The 27,931-nt window shown below is 39.3% G+C and overlaps 1 protein-coding gene and 1 long non-coding RNA gene across 4 annotated transcripts in view; one reads left to right on the top strand and one right to left on the bottom strand.

The window, feature by feature from the left end:
- The window catches only part of LOC141568875 (uncharacterized), a 101,744-nt gene extending 87,351 nt beyond the window's left edge, over window positions 1-14,393 (top strand). For all 3 annotated transcript variants that reach the window (XR_012492120.1, XR_012492122.1, XR_012492121.1), the window contains exon 4: window positions 14,265-14,393. This is a non-coding gene — a long non-coding RNA (uncharacterized LOC141568875). The remainder of the gene's footprint in view (window positions 1-14,264) is intronic.
- On the bottom strand, window positions 504-26,925 carry LOC109460131 (myosin-8). Its single transcript, XM_019755219.2, has 38 exons — window positions 26,671-26,925; window positions 25,886-26,029; window positions 25,648-25,804; window positions 22,849-22,876; window positions 22,640-22,748; window positions 22,456-22,548; window positions 22,264-22,327; window positions 21,554-21,652; window positions 21,359-21,462; window positions 21,043-21,181; window positions 19,719-19,837; window positions 19,454-19,603; window positions 18,190-18,360; window positions 16,995-17,304; window positions 16,818-16,885; window positions 15,088-15,175; window positions 14,883-15,000; window positions 14,392-14,515; window positions 14,158-14,294; window positions 12,383-12,638; window positions 10,439-10,681; window positions 10,172-10,348; window positions 9,948-10,093; window positions 9,775-9,865; window positions 9,296-9,685; window positions 8,774-8,900; window positions 8,237-8,355; window positions 7,912-8,108; window positions 6,636-6,819; window positions 6,386-6,551; window positions 6,164-6,288; window positions 4,939-5,247; window positions 4,066-4,269; window positions 2,889-3,014; window positions 2,628-2,798; window positions 2,332-2,436; window positions 1,678-1,773; window positions 504-681 (listed from the first exon to the last, which is right to left on the bottom strand). The coding sequence occupies exons 1-38, from the start codon at window positions 26,872-26,874 to the stop codon at window positions 532-534; spliced, it is 5,808 nt and encodes a 1,935-aa protein (XP_019610778.2). The 5' UTR covers window positions 26,875-26,925; the 3' UTR covers window positions 504-531.
- Between the last annotated feature and the right edge of the window lie 1,006 nt (window positions 26,926-27,931).

Raw genomic sequence — 27,931 nt, 5'->3', positions numbered from 1 at the left:
CAGCTTCTTATTTGTTGATTGCCTTTCTCTCCTTATAGAATATAAGCACCCAGAGAGTAGGAACTATGCTTTGTTCACTGCTATACCCACAGAACTTAGAACAGTGCCTGGCACATAGTACACACTCAGTAACTATTTGTGGAGTAGTTAAATGAATGGGTCCTGTCTGAAAGGGTGTTTTCTTCAGTGATTTTTAACAATTTAAAGAGATTTAATAAAATCACATCCAGCATAAGATAATTGTGTGCGTGGGAGGATGGGAAAGGGGATGCTGGATGGTGATGGAGGTACAAAATATTGAATGCTCTGCAAAACCATATACAATATTTTAAATAAAAAAATAGCTAGGTGAGAACTGTATTTGACAGTCAATAATTTTGGAAATAAAAAAGCGACAGTTTGGTTTAATGTAGAAGTTTACTGTAGTTTTTATTCAACAGTAAGAGAAAAGTAAACATCATAAAGCAAGTGACCAAAAAGAGCACATTTTGTGCATTTCGTCAGCCACTTGGCGGCATCGGGCAAATGTGTTCACTCTGCGCTGAATTTTGTGTGAACTTCACGGCTCTTCGCCCGCAGCTTGTTGACCTGGGACTCGGCGATGTCAGCCCGCTCCTCAGCCTCTTCCAGCTCGTGCTGGATCTTGCGGAATTTCGTGAGATTAGTGTTGGATTGTTCCTCCTAAGAACAGAGATAAAAATGTGAGAATTAGGTTTTATGGTACTCCTTGCACTTGTCACCAAACAGGATTATTTTTTCAACTCACATATTTCCTTGTTATGGTCAGTTTACCATATCTGACTTCAAATCTGGACAGAACTTATAAGTTTAATTACATTTTTTACTTTAAAGAATGAGAGAAGCCATTTCAAAATGGAAGGGACAACCTTATGATATCAAATCTATATATACTTGAAATCCATTTTTAATGTATGGAGTGGAAGCAGAGACCGAGGTACCCTCCCTTAAAAGTTTAGTGAGAAAATGTAAGGTCAAATTATAACTTTGGGGAAATCCCACTTTAAATTTTTTTTGCCATATATTTTAACTCTGGTATACAGAGAAAGGAAAAAGTGGGGCTAGGAAGAAAGTAGGCCTCTATCGGCTGAACTTATTACCATTCGTGCCTCTCTCTTCTTTCCTTTCTTTACTTCCTACTTACTTCCTGCCTACTACATTGTACTTGGAAGAATGAGGGGAAAGTAAAGCTGGAGAATCTTCTAACGAGCATGTCCTTATTTGCTATGGCTTAAGTGGAGAGATGATCCCCGATGATGATACTGGTAGTGAGTGAATAAATCAGTTGGGGTGAAAGCATTATATTTGGCTTTTGAAAACACTTGAGTTTGTGCATTTCTAGAGGGAAAATAGTATTTATCATGGTGTTATTTAGAGTTTCTACTGTGTCTTCTTTGCAGCTATCAAGTAAGGTGGGTTATGTAGAATTTTCTTTCTCCCCCCCTCCAAACTTTACAAATTGTGCAATAATAAAAATGTCTTCTCTTGAAGTTTTATTCTGTAATTAGGATTTGGGGGTAGATTTGTATTTATAAAATCATCTCAACCTGTGAGTTGTCTATTCTTACTTTGTCTCCTTCTTTCTCATTAACATATTTTCTTTATCCATTTTCTACCCCAAAAGAAGTTTTCTTCCCTCAAAGGCATAAAGATACTTACAGCCTCCTCAGCTTGTCTCTTGTATGATTTCACCTTTGCCTGTAGTTTGTCCACCAAGTCCTGCAGCCTGAGAACATTTTTGCGGTCCTCCTCAGTCTGAAAGTTGGAAAAAACGATCTGCATTCAACCCAATGAAATAAGCCTACTATAGGTGGTAAAATAAGTCCCTTTGGTATGACGGCAGTGGGCCTGGGGTAAACTTGGTCAATTCTGAGGCTTCCTTCCTAGTAATGACAGTCACCACTCTTGTTCTGTATCCAGTGTGTGCAGGCACTGTATTAGGTAATTATACACAACTTCTCTAACCCTTATCTTCCTACCATGGAGAGTAGATGTTGTTATTTTATTTTATAGGTGATGAAACTAAGGTTCAGAGTGTTAAGTAACTTACCCCAGTTCAAAAAATAAGAGAGGCCAAATCAGCGCTTATACCTAGTTTATCTGGCTTTAAAACCTGTATTCTTTCCTCTCTTATGCTATTATCTAAAGGCCTTTCTGATTTTTCCAAGCCTAGTGTAGGTGTGTGCTCAGCATCTCTGTCATTTGCCCCTTGTATGTGTCAAGTTCACGTGTCTTTGTGAATGCCACATAAATCACCACCAGGTTTTCCCACTGGGCAGGAAGTCTGGATAGTCTAGAAAGCTGTTTCCTTACCTGGTAGGTGAGTTCCTTTATTCTTCTCTCATGTTTCCGCAAACCTTTAACAGCATCCGCATTGCGTTTCTGTTCATTTTCAACCTCTCCTTCCAGCTCACGTACCTGCATCCAAGAAAGATATTTACTTATAGAGGCAGTCTTGGAGGGTATTAATTAGCTCAGGATCTACTGGAAGATACTGGATGGATGTCCTCAGCCCCAGGACAAAGATGGGAGCTGATATGTAGGAAGAGAGAAAGGTAGAGAGAGTGCCCCTTTTCTGCTCTCAGAGTCAGAGAGATTGAGACACCCACCCTGGCCTCCAGTTTCTGGATCTGCTTCTTCCCGCCCTTCAGGGCCAGCTGCTCAGCCTCATCCAGACGGTGCTGCAGGTCCTTCACCGTCTGCTCCAGGTTCTTCTTCATCCGCTCCAGGTGGGCGCTGGTGTCCTGCTCCTTCTTCAGCTCCTCAGCCATCATGGCCGCCTAATTAGCAAATCAATCAAGATAATAAGGAAACGTGGTCATGGTGGGTCGCATACCCGTAGCAGGAAAACAAGTGCTCAGCGTGCTCACGTCAGTGATGGCCTTCTTGGCTTTCTCTTCTGCGTTGCGAGCTTCCTGGACAATGTCCTCCATCTCTCCCTGGATTTGGGAGATGTCTGTCTCCAGCTTCTTCTTGGTGTTGATCAGGCTGGTGTTCTGTTAAAAATAGTGGAAATTTGTAAGATTTGCAGTTTGCCCTCTTGAGGTTTTACAAATATCTGACTTGTTGGCTCATGCAAGGGACTAAGGGGAACATTTCACTAAACTGTAAATATTTTGTAGTGCAAAATCATTATTTACAATGCTGGAACCCCTCCCCCCCACCAATTGCCCTAAATTCCATCTACTTTATGCATAATGACTTCTGAGGTTTAAGAATGCCTATATTAATTAATTGCTCTTTCAATTATATTTCAACTGGACATCACTAGTATTCTATCCTTAAAAGGTTGGAAATATTAGAAAAGAATAAATTCTTTTTTTTTTTAATTTTATTTTATTAAATTTATTGGGGTAACAATTGAAAAGAATAAATTCTTTTTGTGAGTGCCTGGCACTGGGATTTTCTCAATGAGAAGCAATCTGTTCTCTGTGAACTTTCATGCTTTGGCCCCTTAGTTCAGGCTGCTGAAAGTCCTATTGAAGCATTTTCTTAAAATGTCAACCCAGTGGTCTTCAGAAGGAAGCACTACTGCCCCAGTGGGTATTTGGAAATGTGTGGGGTGGATATGTTTCATTGTCAAAGTGATGAGGGAATGCAACTGCTTTTAATATTTGGACAAGTCAGGGGTGCGAAATGTCCTGCAAAGCATTGGGTCAGTAAATACAAAGGGCCAAATGCTGAAGAGCCCCTCATGGGAAACACTGCATGAAGCCTTTTCAGATTCTGGAGTCAACAGATATCTTTATTCAGGTTTGGTCCACATGATGCTTTGAAAAATAAACAACCAAACCTTGTTTTTAAACAAAAAGATAATACCCTCTTTTTTGGGAGGAAAGGGGTAGAAAATCTAAAAAAGACAAATAGGAACACACACATAAAAACACTTTTAACCCCACATCTCAAGATAACTGCAATTAATATTTTAGAGCATATCCCCCATCCTTTTTCATACACATATGTTTATAAACATGGAGTACTTTTACACTATAATTCCGATTCATCACTTACTAATACACCAGCATTTATTTGATGTGAGGGTCTCACCTGGGTGTGCAGGAGCTGGACGCGCTCACTGGCATCCAGGAGCTCCTGCTCTGCAATCTTCCTGCCCCTCTCCGTCTGCTCCAGAGATGCCCGCAGCTCCTCCACCTCCGCTTGCATCAGGTTGGCTCTGCGCTCCACCATGGCCAGCTGCTCCTTCAGGTCCTCCTGGCACCGGAGGGCGTCATCCAGGTGGAGCTGGGTGTCCTGTTAAATAAGAAAAATGGCCTTAGACACTCTTAAGAGGATATGAACATCTCTGGAGATGAACTGGAAGAATGTACTGGTGCCAGGACAGGAAATGACAGGACTGTCATTTGAAAGATCATGAAAGTGGTGATGTCACCAGCTCAGGTAAGAAAGAATGACCAGGAGACAGATTCTTCTGTTTATTCCATTAACTGGTTATTTTTTCATGTGTGAGTCACTAATGGCTATTATTTATGGAGCATTTTCCATATGCTTTACCCAGGACTTGATATCCGTGGTCTCATTTGATCCTCACAATAACCCTATGAGGGTGGGTAGTTTCATTCTTATTTTGTAGAGGAAGAAACAGATTCTAAGAGGTTAAATAACCCACCTAAAATCAGGCAGCTAGTAAGTGTCAAAACTAAGACTCAAACTCAACGCCTGTTGGTGCCAGTCTTACATTTCCTCTCATATCATACCTTAATCTGGGCTTCTGTTTGTTCTTTCACATAACATTTCTTTAATAATATTATGTTCTATGTGTATTTAATTTAGCTACCTCCATACTATGAGCTGTATAATTCGTTAAAAAAAAAAAAAGCGTGGTTTCATGGATGGTTTTGAGGAATAGAAAACAGGTAGCTTACCTGACTTATCCGAATGGTTAAATGTGGACTCATTTACCTTCAGGATCCCTTGGGTGTTTCTGTAGTTTCTCAGGGCCTCAGCAGCCATGCGGTTGGCGTGGTTCAGCTGGATTTCCATTTCATTCAGATCTCCTTCCATCTTCTTCTTGACTCTCAGAGCATCATTCCTGCTCCTGATCTCAGCATCCAGCATGCTCTGCATGGAGTCCACAACTCGAACGTGGTTTCTTTTCAGCTGGTCAATTTCCTCATCCTTTTCAGCAATTTTCCTGTCAATTTCAGACTTGACCTGGTTCAGCTCCAGCTGGATGCGCAGGATCTTTCCCTCTTCATGTTCAAGAGATGCCTTAACAACACAGTGATCAATTAATAATGGAAAATAATGTGAATCTTTAGACTACATTCCCTTGTGAGCCAAACTTTTATTAATACTAGTTTATGTAATTTCACAAAGTACAGTGCAATGGTTCCAGGAGTCTGCTAGGTAAATCATTCTTTTGTTTATTTAGTCATGAATTATATAGGGCAGCTCTGTAATAAAGGTGCTTTGTAAAGTGCTATGCAAATATTATTCATATAAGTACTAACAAAAATTATATGATTAAACGTATGTGTAGTAAACATGAACTCTTAACCTGTTTTATAAATTAAAATGCTCATATGTGATATTCTAAGTCCTGTTGTAGAAAGTTTCAGTTTTAAAAGATATATTTTTTCTGATTTCATAATACATGTTCACTGTAGAATATGGGGAGATATATAAAAGCAAAGAAAAAACTTGTGTTGTGCCCCCACTCAGAGAGAACCATTTTTGCCTAGTTTTTTTCTCTACTTATATATATTTATACATAATACAGTTATATTGTTTATTCAAATGTGTATGTTGCTTTAAAAGTTACTGTCTACCATAGATATTTCCCCATACTAATTATATTTAATCTCTGTATAAAATTGCATCATGTGGGTGTTCTATAATTTTTTTAATCTTGTTCTTGTATCGGACATCTTTGTGCTTAATAGCTTTACTTCCATTTAAGATTATTTTGTCAGGATTGTTTCTTAGAAAAATTGATGGGTCATAGTATTTACATTTTTAAGGCTTTTGATTACTGTTGCCAAATTACCCTTCCTAAAGGTTATATGAGTTCAACTTCTCAATAGTTCTGTAATAATATATCTATTTTACAGTATCATTGCCTACTTTGAGTGTTTCACTGATGTTTGTCTTTGATTTTTCTGCCCCAGTACCTAACAACATGTACCTCTGCTTCCTCTAAGGCAGTCTGAATGTCACATTTCTCTTGGTCCAATTGCTTCTTTATTTTCTCCAGTTCATGGATTTGCTTCCCACCCGCAGCAATCTGCTCAGTGAGGTCAGAAATCTCCTCTGTGAGTGAACAGACAAGGGGGAAGTGGTCAGCTGATGGCAACATGGGAAGGTGCAGCCAGGGCCATGTGGGGCAGGAAAGTTCAAGAGGACTCACGCTGTAAGTTCTTATTCTCTCGCTTTATGGTTTCAAGGTGATCCAGAGATTCCTCGTAGGCATTCTTCACCTTGAACAGCTCCGTGCTGAGAGACCGGGACTCCTTCTGGGAGGCCTCAAGTTCAGCCTGAGTTTCCTCATACTTCTGTTTCCATTCTGATAGGATCTGAGAAGCAGTAAATCATCAGCCGAAGCGAGGAGAAAGGGAGACTAGGTAAAACAATGATAAAGTTTAAGTAGGCTGGGCTACCTTGTCAAAGTTCCTTTGCTTCTTATCAAGAGCCGCGCAGGCAGCATTAGATCTCTCCACATCAAGCATGAGGTCCTCCACTTCATTCTGGAGCCGCTGCTTGGTCTTCTCCAGGGAGGCACACTTGGCGTTCACGGCTTCTACGTGTTCCTCTGCATCCTGCAACCGCTGGGCCAACTTCCTCCTGAAAAGTTAGCTAGGCAGTTAATAAGAGCGGTCAAGGACAGGGGCAAACGTTCACCTTCTTCATCCCCTTTACAGTCCTGTTTCCATAATGGCAAGTAATGTGGTTTTCAAAACTGGTAGCCAGAACTGCTTTCTGTATGAAAAGGTTCAAAGTGGTGAACAACTGGATTTAGGTCCTTGGTATGCTACTGAATTCTTAGAGGCCACTGTTGATAGTGCTCCATTATTTGGGTCTTACTGTGTAAGTAAGTCAGAATCTTTAGGACTTCTGATTGAGTATGATTGGGGAGAATGTGTGGCCAGAACAATTTAATTGATTTGTTTATATATCTCAGCTCATTTCAAAAAAGATTCGAGGCTAACTAGGTATTTTATGGAACAAAAATATATCGAGCATATATATTTGCTTTTGCAGACTTTCCATTTCATTGAATGTATTTTTTCTCAAGGAAAAGTAGCCAGTTTCTTCTAATCATATATATTTGGACAGTCTCACCAGAGAAAGAAAATGATGGGTAAATCAGGACGATTCATGCAGTTTAAGCAAAAACAGGTGTTTTTTTCCCTTGTGAATTACCTACATTCTTCATTCCTAATTGTGTACCAACTATACATCCTTAAGGTACAGAACAGTCTTTAGCTCTGAGGCCCGAGAAGATCTACTTGAAGGTCCCCTTTAGTCTGTGTACAGGCTAAGGCTTTACTTGTTTCAGACCAATCCTGAATGTTACGTGGCCTCTAACATGAGTTTTAAGAGCCATCTCTTTATACTGCAATACTTAAGGTGGGCTCTGGAGTCAGAATGTCTGGTTCTAATCCCAGCTGTCCCATTTTTTAATCATTTGCCCTTGGGTTAGTTCGTTAATCTCTCACAGCCTCAATTTCCTCATTTGTAAATAGGAATAAGAATAACAATACCAAAATAATGTTGGTATGAAAGCTAAATGAACTAATGTACCAGTATATATAGTACTTGACACATAGTAGGCACTCAGTAAGTGTTAGCTTCTATTATTGTTACCAACATCATCACAGAGTGGGCAGCTCAGAAACCATGTCATGTTCCTCCCCCAGAGTTCACAGTACATACTTGGCCTCCTCCAGCTCCTCCGTGCGCTGGATGGCGTCTGTCTCGTATTTGGTCCTCCACTGGGCAACCTCGCTGTTGGCCTTGGACAGCGCCCTCTGCAGCTCGGCTTTACCTTCCTGCTCCTCCTCATACTGTTCCCGCAGCAGGTCACAGTCGTGGCGGGAGGACTGCAGGGCGTGGGCCAGGGCATTCTTGGCCTGCGGAAAGACCAGTTCAGTGACTTAAGTTCATTTACTCAGTGATATTTAATTTACACATCCGAAGTGAAACCTAAGTGGACATGCTTTAGGTTTGATTAGCCGAGAAGATATTTGGTAAAACTCACTTTAGTTTCTTCTTCTAGCTGACGTTTCAACTCCTCAATCTGCTGAGTAGATGCTTGTTTATTCCTCGAAAGCTGAGAGACTAAAGCATCTTTCTCATCTAAATGTCGGGAATATTCACCTAAGAATAATAGAAGTAAAGAACTTTGTTAATGACCTTAAAAAAATTATCCTAAAGTTTTTATATATATGTGTGTATATATATATATATATATATATATATATATATATATATATATATATATATATATATATATATATATACATATATATACATATATATATATGAATGAAATATATACTTCTAAATATTATAGAACTAGTTAGAACTGGAGATTAAAGAGCAGAATTGCCATAGGAGTGTAACAAGTAAATTTGCTTGCTGATTCTTGCTAATTTTCTTTTTCTTTTTGACCTGCTTAGCACGTTCAGATAGTTTGTTTATCTTCCTCTAAAATGAGAGTATTGCTATTTATTAAGAACCCCTGGAATTGCTTTTATCTGGTACAAAGTTTCAGGACTCAGAGCAAGGGCTTCACCTGCTTCCGTCTGCAGGCGCGCTCTCTGAGCCGTCAGATCGTTGATCAGCCGCTGCTGCTCTTCTTCCTTTGTCTTAAGTTCACTCAGTTGATCTTCTAGAGTGCGGCACATCTTTTCAAGGTTTCCCTGTGAGACACGTGGCAGTGAAGGATGAGACGTTGTATGCAGTAAAAAAAAGGTAAAGCTTGATGCTTAAAATATTTTTAGATTGACTAAATTGATGTTGTGTGAGTAGCAAGTTCTGGCACCAACTCTATGGGACATGCTGGGATTCAAGCGTGGTGAGTGCATGACGTCCCTAAAGAGTCACTGTTGGAGCCCATCCATTTATCCAAATAAGACTGACACTCGTTTAAAGGGGATTTTGAAATAATCTTAGTTGGTCAGAGCCAGCGTTGAAAACAATGAAACAGAATGGAGTATATTAGAACAGAAAACAATAGATGAGTGCTATAAACTGCCTGCAAACAATGTTTAATGACAGAGAACAATGGACCTCATTTAGAGACGGTATTGGGTACCTTGGCCTTGGCAATGGTCTCTGCGTTACTGCTAAGGTCATCGATCTCCATCTTCATCTCGCTCTTCTCCTTCTCCAGCTTCTGCTTGACCCTCTGCAGGTTGTCTATCTGCTCGCCGAGCTCAGCGACGCTGTCCGCGTGCTTCTTCCTCAGGGTGGCCGCGGTGGCTTCGTGCTGCAGGGTGGCCTCCTCCAGGTCCCTGCGCATTTTCTGGAACTCAGCCTCCCTCTTCTTGATCATCTCAATCTGGACTGAAGTTGCCCCGCCGGCTTCTTCCAGCCGCTCGCTGATCTCCTCCAGTTCCCGGGAGAGGTCAGAGCGCTGCTTCTCTGCTTTGGCCCGAGAGGCCCGCTCGGCCTCGATTTCCTCCTCCAGCTCCTCAATGCGGGCCTGGGGGGTGACACAAGCACATTAACATAAACTCATCTCAATTTCAGGTTACTCTAGGGTGCATAAAAAATGGAGGCGAGATGACTCACCTGCAACTCTTTGATCTTCTTCTGTAGTTGAATTCCTACTGCTTGCTCATCCTCAACTTTGCTTAGAAGATGGCTGATTTCAAATTCTTTCCTTTATACAGAAGAACAAGACATTAGTACCCCTATGAATTGAAAGATGATGTCACATAGAATTTTTTTTCTGGAGTTCCTACTTTTTAAGCTTTTCATCAAGTTGCTGTTTGTCATTTTCTACATCCATTGTGGATTCTTGGACCAATTTTAGGTCACCCTCTAGTTTCCTCTTTGCTCTTTCTAGATCCATTCGAAGTTTCTTTTCTTGTTCTAGAGACCCTTCAAGCTAATAAGAAAGGAAAATTTGTTAAAAACTGAAAGTGTATTACAATTTTTTTCAAATGGTTATTAAAAATACACTTACGTCATCCACTTGCTGCTCCAGCTTGGTTTTAGCTTTGGTCAGGGTGTTGACTTTGTCCTCTTCTGCCTGCAGGTCATCCAGGGTCTGCTGGTGGGCCTCTTGGAGGGCCTTCTTCTCCCTGGTCAGCTTAGCTATGATCTCATCCAGGCTTGCCATCTCTTCTGTGAGGTTTTTCACCTAGAAGGTTAAAGAGGGATTGTCTCTACTATAAAGCAGCATATTGGATGGTAGAACTTCTATTTTAGTAAAGCAGAATATGATTCATACCTTATTTTCTGTGGCGTGTTTCTCCTTTTCAACCTTGGCCAGTGTCAGCTCAAGGTCATCGATGTCTTTCTTCAGTTCTGAACATTCGTCCTCCAGTTTCCTCTTCTTGGCCGTCAGCTCAGCATTGACCTCTTCCTCATCCTCAGCTCTCTCATTTACCTCTTTGATTTTGGCCTCGAGCTGGATTTTGGTTTTAATCAGTTGCTCACACCTTTCTTCTGCATCAGCTAAGGCATCAGCTTCCTGTGGGGAGATTCAATGAGATATTTAGAGAATTTGTTACTTAATTTGAACTTGTTCTTTGTATGAAATAGTAATGTTCACTGAATATTGATGAATTTTCAGTATGAATATAAATTAAACTTAATTGAATATTATTATATGGCCTAGGGAAATGAAGCTCATTAGAAGTGCGACTATAGCTTTAGAAGCAAATCAGTCTGCAAAATGATTGGGTTGGAGCAATTGACTTTTAAAAAGCAGTGTGTAGAAGAGTGGAGGAACCAAAGGAAGCCTGGTTTCTTGTCCCAAATTTGCTATATGTATGACCTTTATTGCTTTATTCCCCTTATGTCCAATTATCTCATATATAATTAAGGGAGTTGGAATAAATGATTGCTAAGAGCATTTCAGCTGTAATATTCAAAGATCATGACTTAGTCAAATTGGTTAATTTGGGTTTTGAGCATTCCCTACTCACCTCAAGCAACTAGTTACTAGACTGAATTTAAAACAGAAAAGAAAAAGAAAAAAAAAGTATGCCTATGAATACATTTCCATGCAGCATTGTTTTAATACCGTCAAAGCTTCCTGATAGTCCATAACAGACCTATAATTGTCTGCAATTTTCTTTTCCGTTTTACTAATTACCTATTAGTCTTAAAATAAATTTTAGAATATATAAGAACATGTGATTTTGTGAAACTATATAGTTCAATAATGTTTTTATAAATGACTAAAGGACTCACATAAAAATTAGTTCAGCCACTAATTTTTTAGATTATTCTTGCCTGGGGAATTTCTTGAATATCTCAGTGCTTGTCTTGTTCATATGTTAAGTTTTTGAATGCTTAAATGGATGATAGTGGGGACTTCCCAGGTTCCTTTGCATCTCTTTTAAACAGTGAATACACTCAATAAACTAATGATAATACCTATGAAAGAGGTTAAGATGAAGAGGTGTGATCCTATGATTTTGGGAAAACTTTCCCAAAGTATAAGTAAAGTTATCAGAAGGAAAAGTTGAAAATAGCTTCAACATTTTAGGAAAACTTTCCTTTTCATAGGTTTCTTCATGACATTTTTGGGCTTGTTGGACCAAGGAAATGGGACGTTGTGCTTGGCCAGAGTGCAGGTGCCAAACCTAACCCCACTCTGATTACAACTCCTTCCTGAACCAATAAATAGAGGCCTTAAGAACTCTAAATCTGTGTCAAAGGAAGAATCATAGAGGGCATTTACCATATACCCTGGTAATTCAGTTCGAGTACCACAAATAAATTTTCTGAGCTAAATCTCAGGGGCTGGGGAAAGGAGATACAGACAGAAATAAGAATAACGGTCTTGAATTTGCATACAAGTTCATACATTTGCATTCAGAAAATAGGACTATATTTTAAGACTGGGATGAAGCAGGCAAGGCAAATGGACACAATGAGATTTGGGGGCTGGCCTATCAGCTGCTTCCTTCATGTTAAAATTGTGATACCGTTAAATACATTCTTTGATCTTCCCTTTTCCATTTGTAATTTGGAAGTAATTGTGCCTTCATGAGAATATTGAAGATTAAGTGAAATTCCAAAAAAAAAAAAAAAAAAAAAAGGAAAAAAACACACCTTGAGATTTCCTTTTTCAAGAAAAGGCCATTTGTAAATCCAATGTATGTATGCATTCCAGAAAAACTGTATTCAATAACATGGTATATTTAGAATACAGAGTACTCACAGACTGAACCTGAAGTTGCAGGTCATTTTTGTCTTTCAAGAGAGTGACCATTTTTTCCTCCAGTTCCTTTCTTTTTGCCTCTGACTTGGCAAGTTCTTCTTTGGTTTTCTGAAACTCTTCCTTCATGTTGGCCATCTCCTTCTCGGTCTCTGCACTCTTCAGCAGGGGCTTGATCTTGAAGAATAGTTTCATCCAGGGCCAGTGCTTGACGTTCATGAAAGCACGTATATTATACTGGATGCAGAAAATGGCTTCTCTGAAATGGCATAAAAATATCAGTGTAGATTGATCTAATATTAGAGACAATGTTATTGGTTTTGTTTTTTTATTACACACAAACTCCCCTCTTAATGACCTCCTACATATGGATATAAATGACATGTCAAATTCTCTATATGTTATATGCAGGGTACACACATACACATACATACACGCACACGCATGCACATGTGCCCTTACCTTCATACTCATAGTATCCTCAGTATAAACACTTTACTAATGTGTGCTGCTCATACTGGACAATTCTGGGTTCTTAAGTCCCTATCAAACTAACAAAGAAGTGGACTTTCGAGGGGGAGTGCTTTACATGGCTGAGCCTCATGTCCATTCCAAGACCATTTGAGATATCACAACCTTAGTGATTTGAGAATGGACGTGGCACTTGTAAATTGATTGTGCTGCTTGGCTGTTGGCATACGGATGTGAACTATGAAATGGTAGAGGTTGCTTTCTGAATTGCCCACCTAAATTGAGCTTATGATTTATCATGTCTTCCTTGAAGCTTCTCCTCTTACTTTACTCACCAGCGAATTATACACCGTGTAAAATTCCTTTGTTAGCTTCTTCAGAGAATATACTGGCTTTTTTTCAAATTCTTTCAAATGCCTCATTTTTACCTGCTCAGTTAGATTTTTAATATCTACAGGGGAGTTAGCATGGCCTGAGCTCCAAAATTTGTTTTATTAAAATAAAATTGTAAAATAGTAATAAAAGATATCCCTTCAGCAAACTGTGCCAATAGACAGCAAGATTTGATTGCTTTATAGCAATGTGTATGTCTCTTCAGGCTTGCTGAAATGGAAATTATATTTTTATAGGTCCAATTTATAAGAACCGTAAAACTCTGAGAAGGCAGATACCATGACACAAATCATAGACACAGGCAAAAGACTTGGGAATACTTATAATGCAGACCTAAATAAGTACTTAATGAAGAAAATAAATGCAGAATGTGTGTGTGTGAGGACAGGAAATTCAGTAGTGCTGTGTAGATAGAGCTGGCTGAGGTTAATTAGAGAAAGGAGGAGGGGGAAGTTCTGAATTCCTAAATAAATAAATTAGGATGAGGAGAGAGAGCTTGTACAAACCTGAAAATAGGAGATAAGCAAATAATTTAGCCTGGCTGGAAAAGGCTGTGTGGTTGGAAATGATAGATGAGGTGGGGGATAGAGAGGACTTTGACAGTCACGCAAGGTAACTTGGATTTGACATGGGAGACCATGGGGAACCCCAAACTGAGATATGGTGTGCTGAAAATAGTGCTCACTGAAGTCATTCCTGCAGCTGTATGTGAGAAGCTGTAAGAGAGAGATTGGAGGGAGAAAAGAAGTGTTGGAGGGAATCCAAGTGTAAGCAAAAGCTGCTGTGTTGTCGGAGTGAGTTCTGAAGTGGGTGTAAAGCACATCTTGGCCACAAAATGAACGTTAATGAACAAGGAAGGCTGACTGACAGTCCCTAAGGGACCTCACAGTCTTGATGTCTTGCAAGGTTGTTACCTCCTTTGCAACATCTTCTGATATTCTACCCTCATTAGGAATCCCCTACAGACGGCTTGAGTTCTTGTTATAATCTGGGCCAATTTGTCATCTCTCATTTCTTCCAGAAGACCCAGAAGGCCAGCTTTGAAGAAAACCTGGAGAAAGGGAGAGTCACAAATCATCCCCATACTACAGGAGACACAGGGAAGGCAGAAGGTACTTGAATCAGGTGTAAATAAATAACAGTTATACCTTGGTATGTCCAAATTTATATTGGGTGTGGTCAATGTCGATAGACCCTAGAAGTTTCTCAGAAGCCTTCTTGCTGTCAATGAACTGTCCCTCTGGGATAGCACTTGCATTTAGAACTTTGTATCTGTTTCAGTCAAAGAAAGAAAGATTAGGAATGTGTGCTCATGTATGAAAATCAAGTGACACCCAAAAGAAACATCAATAAAAGTCTCAGAGAAAAAGTAAAATTAAAAAAAAAAAATCCAACTGTCCTGTAAGTGCAGATAATAAAACAATGTGACTTTCCCACTGTCTCATGCATGCCTCCTTCGTATTTTTAAGAAGTGCCACCTCTTCTAACTGGTTATTATGGCCTGCCCCGAGACTATGTTATTTGGCTTCTTAATTTTGCAATATTTACTAAGCAGGATCCATGAAATATGATGAACAGAAAACAGCAGTTAAGGTGATGCATTTTCAAAGCATTCAGTGAACTACAAGGAGAGACTGACCTTTGTTTAAAGTCCCCATAGAGGATTCTGCTGGGGAAGCCCTTCCTGCAGATACGGATGCCTTCCAGCACACCGTTGCACCTCAGCTGGTGCAGCACAAGTTGATGCTCCATGGACCCTAAAAACATACCAGAGTACTTACTATGGGGCACTGCATTTTCAAACTTGTGCCTGTCTGATTATCTCATGGTTATTTCTGTCTTACCAGGAGTTTTGGTTTCGTTGGGAATGATGCACCGTACGAAGTGAGGGTGTGTGCTCCTCAGGTTGCTCATCAGTTTATTTAAATTCTCCTTGAAAACCAGATAGAAGAGACTCGATGAGAAAGTTGTGTTTCAGATTTCTTTTTGGTAATTATATGGAATGAACCGATGAACACTCTTAACTACTAGATATGTCTGTGAGGCTTCAATTGCACCGTATTTTAAAGGTCTCAAGAGTTCTAGCCTGCCAAGTAACCGAAAGGCCAAAATACTGAGAAGAAATGCAGCCGTCCAAGGTAATAATTTGTAACACTTAGGATCTGTCCTATAAACAAACTGAAAATTCAGTAGCCCAGAAGTGTTCCTAACTGGGAAACAAAAGACAAAGGACTATGCCCTTGTTCTGCCAGTAATGAATTGCTTGACTCTATGAAAGCTCTTTTGTCTCTCTCAGCCTCATCTGAAAATAATTGAGTTTCTCTCTACGGTCTCTTTTGTCTCTCTCTCAGTGCTAATGCTTTTCACAGCAGTGGTTTACAGTGGTAACCTAGGTTAGCAATTGTTCCAACTTTTGCCATTCCTCCCTTGAGTTTATTATTCTCTGGGAACTGTAACCTCTTGTTTTGATTGTTTTTTTTTTTTTCAGTCTAAAATCATGAGACCATATATCCTTGGGTACCTGAGAACGATCCACAGCCTGAAGCATATAGGGGGAGTTATTCCAGAAATAGAGTAATTGGTTATGGCAGATGATGATGTTTTACTCAACCATAGAAAACTCACATATAATAAACATTTCTCAGTGTTTCTTAGGTATACTCTTTGAGGAGGCAGAGTTGGTTTCTCCCCCACCCCCACATCTCAGTTAACCATTAGGAAATAAACAAAATAAGTAATGAATTTTTCATTTTGAAAGTATGTACAAGGATAAGTTGATGTCACAAGAATCTGTTGGGTGATTCACAAGAGTACTATTAAGCGTTTGAATGCAGATTGCTAGTGAGAAAGAAAAAGAACAGGGCAGTGTTCCTGTTTCGGTCATAGGTTATATCTGCATTTTAGTTTGAAAAGGAATGAGACTTAGCCATTTACATTCAGACAAAGCAAAGCAGTCATTAGGCCGGACATTTAGTATATTCCTCTTTAGAAGAGCCAGTTCTAAGCCACTTAAGAAAATCACAGTATTTGTAGTAAAGGTATTATTGTTCTTTTAATCTCAAGATTTTTTTTTTTTTTTTTTTAGCTTAATCATCCATCTGAATCACTAGCCTTGGCTTTAGGTGCTTTTTGTACCTAAAAATTAAATCCACTTTACAGGGCAAAGATGTGTTTTGGTGGGAGGATGTCCTAAAGGGTGTATCTCAGGCTCATTGTCAAAGAGGAATTCAGGAACATTCTCAAAGGGCAACATTAGCAGAATAAAGATATGACCTTCCACAGGGATAGTCTGGGGGTTCAGCTATGCTTCCTTAAAAACAAGCCTTATTGTATAATAAGAAAGCTTCTAAGGACATTTTGACATTCCTGAATGCAGTAGATGGTCATAATAAGGAATAATGGGTAAAGCGCCTGACCCTACAGGACAAGTATTGCATTAGCTATACCCTGACAAGATTGAGTATTTGAAGTGATTCCTATTAACATTCCATTCTGTCCTAATTTATTCTGACTCTAATAATTATGATAATTCATAGAAACTGAACAGATTTCTCGAATTAAATTTGTACTTTACCCTGAAAAGAGCTGACACAGTCTGGAAAGAAGAGCCCTTCTTCTTAGCAGCTTTCTTTGTACTACCATCTGAGGTAAAAAGAAAACCCATCAATTAAAGTAGAATCCCAGAGGCTAGAAAGGTGTGTGAATATTCTGTGGGAATAGGTTTAAGTTAGATTAACGCTACAGAAAGTACCTGCTTCAGCACTAGAATATGTGGAAAAGAGACTGGCCAGAGTCTTCATTGAAGACTTCTGGTACAGCCCGACCACGGTATCGTTCAGGGGGTCCTTGTTCTTGTCAAGCCAGCCGGTGATGTTGTAATCCACGGTGCCCGCATAATGCACCAGCGAGAAGTGGGCCTCAGCCTTGCCTTTGACCACCTTGGGCTTCTGGAAGTTGTTGGACTTGCCCAGGTGCTGGTCGTACAGCTTGTTCTTGAAGGAGGTGTCTGTGGCCTTGGGGAACATGCACTCCTCTTCCAGGATGGAGAAGATGCCCATTGGCTGAATTCAGAAAAGTAGACATTGGTGTCAATCTATTTTCTCTCAAAAGATATAGATAAAGGGGCTGTCATTGGATCAATGATCATTCCCCAATTAAATATATTTATACAGTAAAACAGGGTCACAGCTCTAGTGCTATCACCAGAATGACTTTTCCACCATTCTTTCTCATATTCAAACCGCAGCATCATTTTCATTAAAAGAATAGCTGGATACAAACTCCAGATGTCAGCACAGCGTGTGGGGGGTAATCTGTTAAAAGGGTCTGTATTTATCACACTGTTTTTCCTACTGAGTGGATTAATCTATTGTCAAAGTTTTATTTTGCTATGAAAAGGACTTACTAACTTTGATGTTTACTTTATAGGCAATAATTAAGCAGTATAAAAACTCAAACCTTATTTAAAACAGTCTGTGTATTTAATCTCCTTAAAGATAGATTAAGAAGCATAAGCAACTTGACTTCTTGACTTCCAAACAGATGACCTTTCATATAAGCCCTAGCTGTGTTACCTGTGCATTAATTTTTATTTAGAAAAAAGAGACTTATTTCTATGCTGATATCTTGTATCATAATGGAGATAGATTTAGAACCAATGAGATAGTTCCTCTTGAGAAGCAGATCAGCTCAATAAAGCCTTCCTTGCGGCTTTAAAATTGGATTTGAATCCGCATTGAACAAAACTGTTCTAGAACAAAATGAAACCAAACATTCTGATCCCTCTGATGTAAAAATTGAAAAGAGAAAACTACTTCTAAATGGTAATTTTCTAATTTGCTCTGAAATCAATCTATTGAAGATTAAAGTCATACTTCCTAGCGTTGCTTAAGACACATGGGAAAGTTATCCTTCCAGTCCAGCCTTTCTTGAGAAGTCAAACAGACCTTCTCGATGAGCTCAATGCAGGCAGCCAGGTCCATCCCAAAATCGATGAACGTCCACTCGATGCCTTCCTTCTTGTACTCCTCCTGCTCCAGCACGAACATGTGGTGGTTGAAAAACTGTTGCAGTTTCTCGTTGGTGAAGTTGATGCACAGCTGCTCCAGGCTGTTGAACTGCACAAAACAAAAATTTCAACAGTAAATGGATTTTTATAGCAGCAAAATTCATTAGTGAAAAAAATATGTTATTGAAAAAAATGTGGAAGATCGCTAATGAAATAAAATTTAGACTAATTGTTGTTCCTTCAAAAATTCCAGGAAAAAAATGATTGTTTCTGACATGAACCCTTTTCATGAATTCTGGGCATTATTTAAAGGCATAGATGTCAATCACACCAGGAGTTCTGGTAGAATCTACCGCCTTCCACCTCTAAGATTGCATGGACAGTAATATACATGAAAAGCACAATCATGATCCTTTGACTTATAGTTCAGATTTAAGGGTGAAAGTAATTTATTGGACAACCTCACTTCTTTTACTACCCCCCACTCTCCAATTCAAGATAAAGTTCACATTGTCACTTTTGGCTGTCACATTGTTAAGGAAAGCTTATCTAATTTATCTTCTATGCATATCAAACATTTGGCAAATCGTCCTTGTGAGGTCTGTGAAAGCAGAGACCTGATGTAGTGTAACAATTCAAGATCTGGAAGAGTCTTTGTAAAAATTTACATCCTCATTTTATAGATGATGAAGCTGATGCCCCAGAGGGGAAATGGTACGTGTCACGTGAACCTGGAAGAGAAAGACTCTGAACTGTCTCTATACTTCTACCTTTAGGCCCTTTCTCCTCCATGGGCGATGCCTTGTGTATGGACCAAATGCCCAGATCTGGGTTCCTGCCCTGGCTTTGCCTTATATGGTCGTAGGATCTTCAGCAAGTGTTTTGATTTTCCTGATCTCAGTTTCTCCACATGTAATTAGCAATAATATGAATTACTCCTTCATGAGTTGTTTTGAAGATTAAATGAAGTAACATTCTGAAGGGCTTCATGTAATGCCAGAAATACACTGAATTCTCAATAAATCTTAGCTGTTATTATTACTACATTCTGTTACCTCCCAGATATTTTGGAGGTAACTCTAGGTGCATTGCTGGAGAAAGCAATGTAGAAACCACAAATTTAAACGAGTAATGATAATACCTAGTATATCAAAGTCCAAGTTACCTTCCTCCCACTTTTTATTAATATGAAGACAACTTACATCAAAGATCTCAAAGCCAGCAATGTCCAAGACCCCGATGAAGTACTGCCGGGGCTGCTTGGTGTCCAGCTGCTGGTTGATACGGGTGACCATCCACAGGAACATCTTTTCATAGACGGCTTTGGCCAGAGCGCCCATTGCATTGTACACCTTCATGGACAGAGTAATGTTTTTGGTGTTATTAAAGGCATTATGAAAGGAGTAATGTTTGCTGGCATTATTACAGGGCTGGGATGTGTATGATTCACTGATGTCATGAATTTACCTGCTGCACAGTCTGGCCTTTGGTGACGTACTCATTGCCGACCTTGACCCTGGGGTAGCAGACGGCTTTGAGCAGGTCAGCGGAGTTCAGATTCTGGAGGTAGGCTGCCTTGTCAGCAACTGCAGAGACACAATTCAAGAAATGTTATTTAAGGGTGGATATACTTTTAACCTAATCTTGCCATTTTTCTCCAATCCATTTTCTTTATTATTTAAATAAAACCTTTAAATAATTCTATAGAAGATCAGATGACCACTCTCTGTGCATTCGAGGATGTACTTGCTAATAAATGGTCAATCAGTTATACTGGCCTTTGGTGATTTATTGTAGGTTGCTTTTGAGAAATTCATCAACAATAAACACATTCACTGTTTATGGAAATACTTTATGTCTAATCATTATGTTGTTTGACCTGAAACTAATAAAAAAAAGAAATACTTTATGTAAGGTACAAGCCATAGTCCCTGATCTTAAAACACCTTAGGTGTCATTGGAAGTATAAGATAAATAAATCTTAGTATTCACTGGTAGGGACACGTAAAAGTCAGAATATTTGCATCCTTATCTCAGTTTTGCACCTCCCAATTTCACCTCGTTGGATCAGTTTCTTTATCTGAAAATGCGGGAATTAAATTTCACTTCAGAGTGCCTTTCTAAAATTCTGTCAGTGACTATAATATAAATGCCACGTGTCAGGTACAAAAGTAACTGCTGAAAAATGTAGAGGAGAAGGGCAGGAAGGGCTTCAAGGAGCAGATAACTTTAGCTTCCGTGGTAGGTCCTATACCTACGTGGTAGGTTTCTATACGTAGAGTATGATTCTTCTTTCTCAATTCCTTTTTCATCTTATTTGCTGCCTAGACTGTCTACAGGCTTAAATATAGACAACACACATGTACACAGATATCTAGGGACGTTCTTCACCCCCAGCTATGTTTGGGCAGATCCTGTATTACCAGCCACTAGGCAGTGCCGAACTAGGCCACCAGGCCAAGTTATCTTATATATCTGCCCGCCATTGCCAAGGTAAAGCAGGCGCACTGTTCCATCTCATTCTCTCCCTAATGATCTGGCCCCGGGTTGTATTTTTTTAGGTATCTCCTTAAAAGTGTCTATTAGGGTTCACTTGAACATATTTGGGCTGGATAGAAATGATGGAGCTATGGAGATGTGAAGAAGGAAAGGGGATGAGAAAAGCATGTAATGTGTATAAATGTGTATAAGCACTTCAGAAGTCCAGCTGCAAAGGGGACGTGAGTTTAGAATAGGCTTTTTGTCTTGCCATATTCTCGAATTCAAATCCAGATGGAGCTTCATTTGGTACCTTCGGTGCCATCTGGCTCTGCCTGCTCCTCTCGCTGCTTTTGCTTGAACTTCATGTTCCCATAATGCATCACTGCCCCTGTGAGCTTGTAGATGGACACTTTCTCTTCAGGAGAAAAGCCCAGGATGTCAATGGCACTCTGCCATGAGAAATGAAAGGACAAAGGTTAGGGCAGAAGAGACTAACTTATTTAGGAGGATTTATATTATATACTAAGGTAATCACACAGTGGGTTGCTATTGTCACTCCCATTCATAATGGATTTTTTAAAAAGTGTGTGTGTGTGTGTGTGTGTGTGTGTGTGTGTGTGACTTACATCTGTGGCCATCAGCTCTTCCTGGTCATCAATGCTGGGGACTGTGATCTCCCCTTGACTGATGAAGGCATAGTCGTATGGGTTGGTGGTGATCAGGAGCATTTCTGGGTACATAGAATTCAGGGGGTATGTTTTACATCAGAAGTTGTTAATAAAAATATTATCTTTCATCTGTGAATTTAAGATCTTTCTTACCAATCAGTTCTGGCTTCTTATTGGAAGTAATCTGATAAAAAATGTGGTAACTTCTTTCCGCCTTTAGCTGGAAAGTAACTCTAGACTTTTCTAGAAGATCTGGAAGGAAAGGGAAATATTGAATTAGAAAAAATATTCATGCTGCTGAGATACTAAGTGAGCTTTAGTGTCTCTGCTACAATTGGGGACATTACATAGGCTCCATTGAGATTTCAATTTGGTGATGAATCCTCTTGGTGCTACATATATGAATTCCAAATACATGCGGCAACTGCCCAAAGGTTCTCACCATCTAAGAACGAAGACTAAAGCGACTGAAGCATACCTACGCTAGAAAAAATAAACTTTTCCTGTGGGTGCTCCGTGGCCTCTGTGTTATAATTTATCGTTAACATCCCTTCCTTCCTTAGATCAGCTCCAACTGTGTCAGGGGCTTCCTTGCAAACACCTCCCAAAGCTCAGATCAAGAGCAAATCACAGTGATGTATTGTAAACCTATAGGTAATTTGTAGGAATGCATAAATAGCCCTAGTGTATGTCCTAGAAAAAAATGTCATAGTTGCTTCTGAGGCAGGAATTCCAGAATGAGCTGTGGCATTGGCTCACGGGCAACACTGGCAGCAGGCTCAATGCATACCAACTGTTGCAAAATACCCCTGCCAATGAAATCATGTGTATCTGTTTTGATTTTCATTGGTCCTATTACTCACATGTTTCAATATCTGCAGAAGCCAGCTTCCCTGTAGTACCGAAGTGGATTCTAATGAATTTACCCTTGGAAAGAGAAAGATTATTTTGTATTTAAAAGTTGAAGCACACAGTGATGCAATTGAAATGATAATTCAGATGTGGGTACTCTGACACTTAAGGGCAGAGAAGACCCCTCTGTGACTGAGACTTACAAAGCGAGAGGAGTTATCATTCCTCACGGTCTTGGCGTTGCCAAAGGCCTCCAGGAGGGGGTTGGCACTGATGATCTGATCTTCCAGAGTCCCCTGCAAAGGCAAGAGCCGTCCTCACATCTGGGGCTCCAGACTTCCTGAGAGCCCTGGCAGTCTTGATGCTGACTCTGGCTGTCAGACTCACCTTCATTTTGCTCGTTTCCTCCTTCTTCTTCTCTCCAGTGACTGCAATTGTTGCAAAGTACTGGATGACACGCTTGGTGTTCACAGTCTTCCCTGCCCCAGATTCTCCACTGTCAAACAGAAACCAGAGAAGAGATCAGAACTACAGCTCACATTGCCAACATTTAAGACAATCACCACAAATGAGAGAAGAAGAAACAAACCACATACGTGATCAGGATGGACTGGTTCTCTCGATCTGTGAAAGAAAAATCAAGACCATCAATTAAAAAAAGAAACAAACAGCAAAAAAATCCCCACAATCAATATGAAGATTTTTTAATCAGTTCAGATCAAACACAGCCATTTTTTTTTTTTTTTTTAACATTTTAGAGATGTTCCCTATGATTTTGTTTTTGTATTGAGCCCCCAAATAGCACTTACCTTTGGGAGTAAAATTTGTGAAAATGAGAGGAAAAGAATCATCTATTTTTTGTGCTTTATTAATTTTTAACTTTTGTTATGAAAAATTTCAAGCATACATAGAAGTAGAGACAATAATAAAAGACCCTCATGTACCCATCATACAGCGTCAGCAGTTACTCTCATTTGGTCAATTTTATATAATCTATACCCCCATCCATCTCACTGTATTATTTTAGAGAAAATCCCAGGCATCGTATAATTTCATCTGTAAAAGAATCATAGAGGAGGGTCGGGGGAGGTAGGAGAGGGTAAAGTGGGTCAAATATATGATGATGGAAGACTTGACTTTGGGTGGTGAACATACAATGCAATATACAGGTGATGTATTATAGAATTGGACACTTGAAACCTATATAAATTTATTAACCAATGTCACCCCAATAAATTTAATTAAAAACACCCCCCAAAAAAGAATCGTAGAATTTTGAAGTTTTCAAAGATAAAGAAGCTAAGACCTGAAGAGGAATAAGTAACTTTTCTCATAATTACACAGCTGGTTAAGGTCAAAGATACTCAGGTCTTTTGACTTCCAATATATATATTTTTCTGCTACTGGACTCCTAGTTCTTGATATCATTAATTTGATGCTGGTGATACTAAACAAGGAAGGGATCTGGAATTGTAAATGTTTGTGCTTATTCACCTTTTTTTGAAGGAATTTGTTTTCCAGATTCACTTCATTTTTATTATGAACAAGCAAAATCCCACATTAGTACAACTAGCTTCAGAGCTGATAGTAGAATTATTCTAAAATTATTCTTAGGTCACAAATAACTACTCTCTCACACAAAAAGGAAAAAATCCCACCCAATCAAGGAAAAGATATCCTGTATATGTTTCCATGATGATGAGTTTATGCATTCTCAAATTTTGTCTGGCTAGTTATCCATTACTTATCTAATGGATTCATTAAATCTTTCAGAGAGAACCATATAGACTAATGATTGTAACTGGGACTCACGGGCATATCAAGTTCATGATGGATACTGCTACTATAAAAATACTCAGGATTTAAGAGAATTCTTCTGCTGAAGGATCCCAAAATGCTTTATAAAAAGCACTATCATTTACTTTGGTTTTCCTTTTTACTTTATATACATTTTTAAATAATAAAAACAAAAATTGTCACTGGTTATATAATCAATGTATTGGATTTATACCAACTTTCTGATTTGTGAAAGCTCTAATTTTATATTGATAGATTATAGATTTTTGAGAATTCTTAAATTTAAAAATTATTCAGAGAAATGGGTACAAATCTACATGTTAGTTAGATGTAGATATAGATTTTAGAGAACTTTAAAGTTCTATTCAGGGAAGTAGATACAGATTTTGGAACATATTCAGATTGATTTCTTTTTCCAATAGAAGAAAAATCATGAAGATCACATCACATCTAGTGAGAGCATAGATAATAATGTTCTAGTCTCTTCTGGCAATGCCAAACTAACATCAACCAGGTCCAATATCACAGTTTTGCCTGGATTTATATGAAAATCATGTTTGGAAGTCATAAGCAATCTTGAATTTGGAGCAGTTCCAAAGCTGCTGAGGTGGGGACCTTGGTAGGGGTGGAGGCAGTGTAAATGCAGCTGCTGAGTATTAAAACCTCTGCAGTGAGCCAGCATTTGGATACTTTTTGGAAGGTGGTTAGCTTCTGTTCACAACCAAAGAACAGTTTACTGGCATGAAATCCTTACAGAACTACTGGCCTATTTGTAATAAAAGATTCCTATTTTATTCCTTTTTCTTCTTTCTTCTTCTTTAGAGGACAATTTAAAAAACAAGTGCAACAAAACAGACACAAAAAACAAAGCAACAAAACACTCTCAGTTTCCAAAATCCCATGGACCAACAGGAAACTCAGGAATTTAGAATATTTCCAAAAGCAATACATTTGGTGTGTGAAGATAAAAGGTTTTAATGCTGAGTTTGGGCCTATAATGCATATCAAAGCTTTTTATACTTTGATAAGGCAGTAATAACAGATTTTGAAATAATTAAGAAATATATTTTCAGAGAAAGAGGCATCTTTGGGAGAAGTCATAGCTTTCTTTCTTTTTCTTTTCTTTTTGTTTTTACTCTTGTTCTACCCAAAAAGCTGGCAATATCAGCTGTGTCATTTCAAGATAAGGCTTTACAAAGCTTTCCAGCTATAGCTGGTAACTGTTTTCCTTGATTGCTGTGGAGGTGGATATTTAAAATTAATCTATTTGAACTTTTTTCTATCCAAAACAGAAAGTGAAAAATATGGGAAAGTAACAGATAAGTTTACAGAGTTCTGTTAATTGTTTCAACGAGGCTTCCAGTGACTAGCTAGGTTAGCTTGGGCAGGTCAGTGAACTCAGCGTCACTTTATTCATCTACAAAATGGAGATGGCTGCTGGGAAGCACATACGACACTGCGGCTCTGGAAGTTCTTTGCAAACAGTGAAGCCCCACGTGGCTGCAGTGTATTATTATCATCGAGGCCCAGACAAAGTCTGTTTATTCATTAAAGATTCTATTGCCACATTTCTGTAAATAGCTGCATCGCTCACTCACCAGTCAGCATGGACTGATAGGCGTTGTCAGAGATGGAGAAGATGTGGGGCGGGGCCTCCTGGCGCTTTTTGCCTCGGTAGGCAGCCACCACCTCGGGGTTGTACACCGGCAGCCACTTGTAGGGGTTGACGGTGACACAGAAGAGGCCCGAGTAGGTCTGAGAAAATCAGACAATGCAACATGTGGATCTTGTTTTCACTCTTTAAATGGAATAAAGAGACGTTGGAAGGGCACTCACGTAGATCATCCAGGCTGCGTAACGCTCTTTGAGGTTGTACAGCACCGCGGGCTCGTGGAGATGGGTCATCATGGCCATGTCCTCGATCTTGTCATATTTCGGAGGGTTCATGGGGTAGACTTGGTCATCTTTGACAGTTAGAGTCTGGCAAGTAAAGTTAGAGACCAGTTTGTATTAACGGTTGGAGGTAGGGTTTCTGTTTGCCTGTTGGTTTGGGTTATAAAACTACACTTGCAGACACTCTCCTTTAAATAAAGTCATGAAAATATATTCATTTCAGAATTTGGTGCTAAGCAAATCTGTTTCCTATGATGAGCTAGGACACTACCTTTTTAAAAAGAGTTTTTTCTTCTGTCCCCGGTTTATCCGGTTATATCCTTTCACTCTTGTTTTAAAAGGTTATTTTTAAAATTTGTCCTTGCCATTCCTTTCAAGAAACTTCTATTTGGGGGGAAGTAATGGAGGATATTAATACATTATTTAACTCAGTAAATAGTACTTCTGATAGGAGAAGTTAGCTTTGATCTCCCCAGGTGTGGGCAGTTAGACTGGGAACTGGGGAATTGAAGAGAAATGGTGCAGGCTGATACTAGTGGGCTAACGTCCTGTGGGTCGCTGGGAAGGTGAGAAATGAGGTTACTACTGAGAATTCTTTTGCCTTCTAAATCTGGTGTCTATAAATGGACTAGAAGGGTGCTTGTATCAGCAATAGATAAGGCTTCAGCTCAAAGTGAGGAGATAAAAAAAAGGGGGGGGGAGTATTTTCTCCTTATGTTTTTACTTACTGCTCCACTTTCTGTCTTTACAGTTACTTTTCCTCCATCCTTGCTTTGTATGATGCTCTTTACGTAGGATTCCTTGGGCTCCGTGACAAAGACTGATGTTTTAGCATCAAAGGGCTTGTTTTGGGCCTCAATCCTCTCTTTTTCCGATTTTCGAAGGTAGGGGGCGGCTACGCCAAAAATAGCCATCTCTGCATCTGAACTCATGGCTGTGATTTATTGAGCAGAGGAGTCTGCCTTGGGGAAGAAATGAGAGAGCTGGAGAAAAGGAAACCAGAAGTCATACATGTGAGTTAGGATTTGAAATGAATGTTGAACCTCTACCGCCTAGGCTGTAACTATCCTTCCAAGCTGCCGTTACCTGTTTAACACAGAAGCACTAACGCAGGACTGGTGTGGAATGAGATTGCCATTTCAGTCTTCATTTTCAGGACTTTGAAAATTCCCTTCCCAAATTGCTTGTATGTTGATCCTTAGGGCTAGTGTGCCTACGGTTGAATGAGGATGGAATCCTTGCCGGTTTTAATCTCTAAACTGTAACAGTATCAATAGCTAAAACTGTTGCTGGATTGTTTTATAGCAACTGTCATTCTTTAATCCCTACTTTTCCTTTTGCATAATGTTTGCAACTGCTATGTGCTAGGGCAATCATAGAGTTAGGAAGAGAAGCTTGTCTTGTGCAAATGAAGGTTGATATTTTCAAAGCTATCAAAAATATCTTTGCCTTTTAGATGGTCATTTTTTAACTCATAAACCACATAATTATTTTTAACATCTACTTGATGTTAATATTTGGTGTTGCATCTCTCAGTGGGTCATTAAAAGAACCTCATAATAAATTCTCAGTACTCGGGATTAGTAGTCATTTGTCTTGCTACCAAGAGACTTAGCATTGCCTTAATTCCAAAATCTCTTTTGACAATCTTCTTCTGGCATGAGAGATTTCAACTGTCAGCTAACAGACCTAACCACAGAGAAATGAGAGCTTCAGCACAGAGAAGGCCCCTTCTTCCCACATAAATGCCACAGGCTTCTTTTCTTTCCATCCAGAAAAGAGAGACAAAAATTTAAGAGTTTATCACACGCATGTAAGCCATTGTCCTGTGATTGGTAGATGTGCCCCTGCAACATTAGTCTGTTAGACTGACGGAGTCTTTCCTTTACTTTCAGGTATAATTACTCGGGGAAGGGCCAGGATCTCTTCCAAGTTAGGTATATATTTAACACTCTGTGCGTGTAATACTTGTGATCTTTTAAATGAACA

This window comes from Rhinolophus sinicus, linkage group LG15 (genome assembly GCF_036562045.2).
Source record: "Rhinolophus sinicus isolate RSC01 linkage group LG15, ASM3656204v1, whole genome shotgun sequence".
NCBI classification, from domain to species: Eukaryota; Metazoa; Chordata; class Mammalia; order Chiroptera; family Rhinolophidae; genus Rhinolophus; species Rhinolophus sinicus.
The sequence above is the reverse complement of the archived record's forward strand: the minus strand, read 5'-3'. Positions and strand labels throughout refer to the sequence as shown.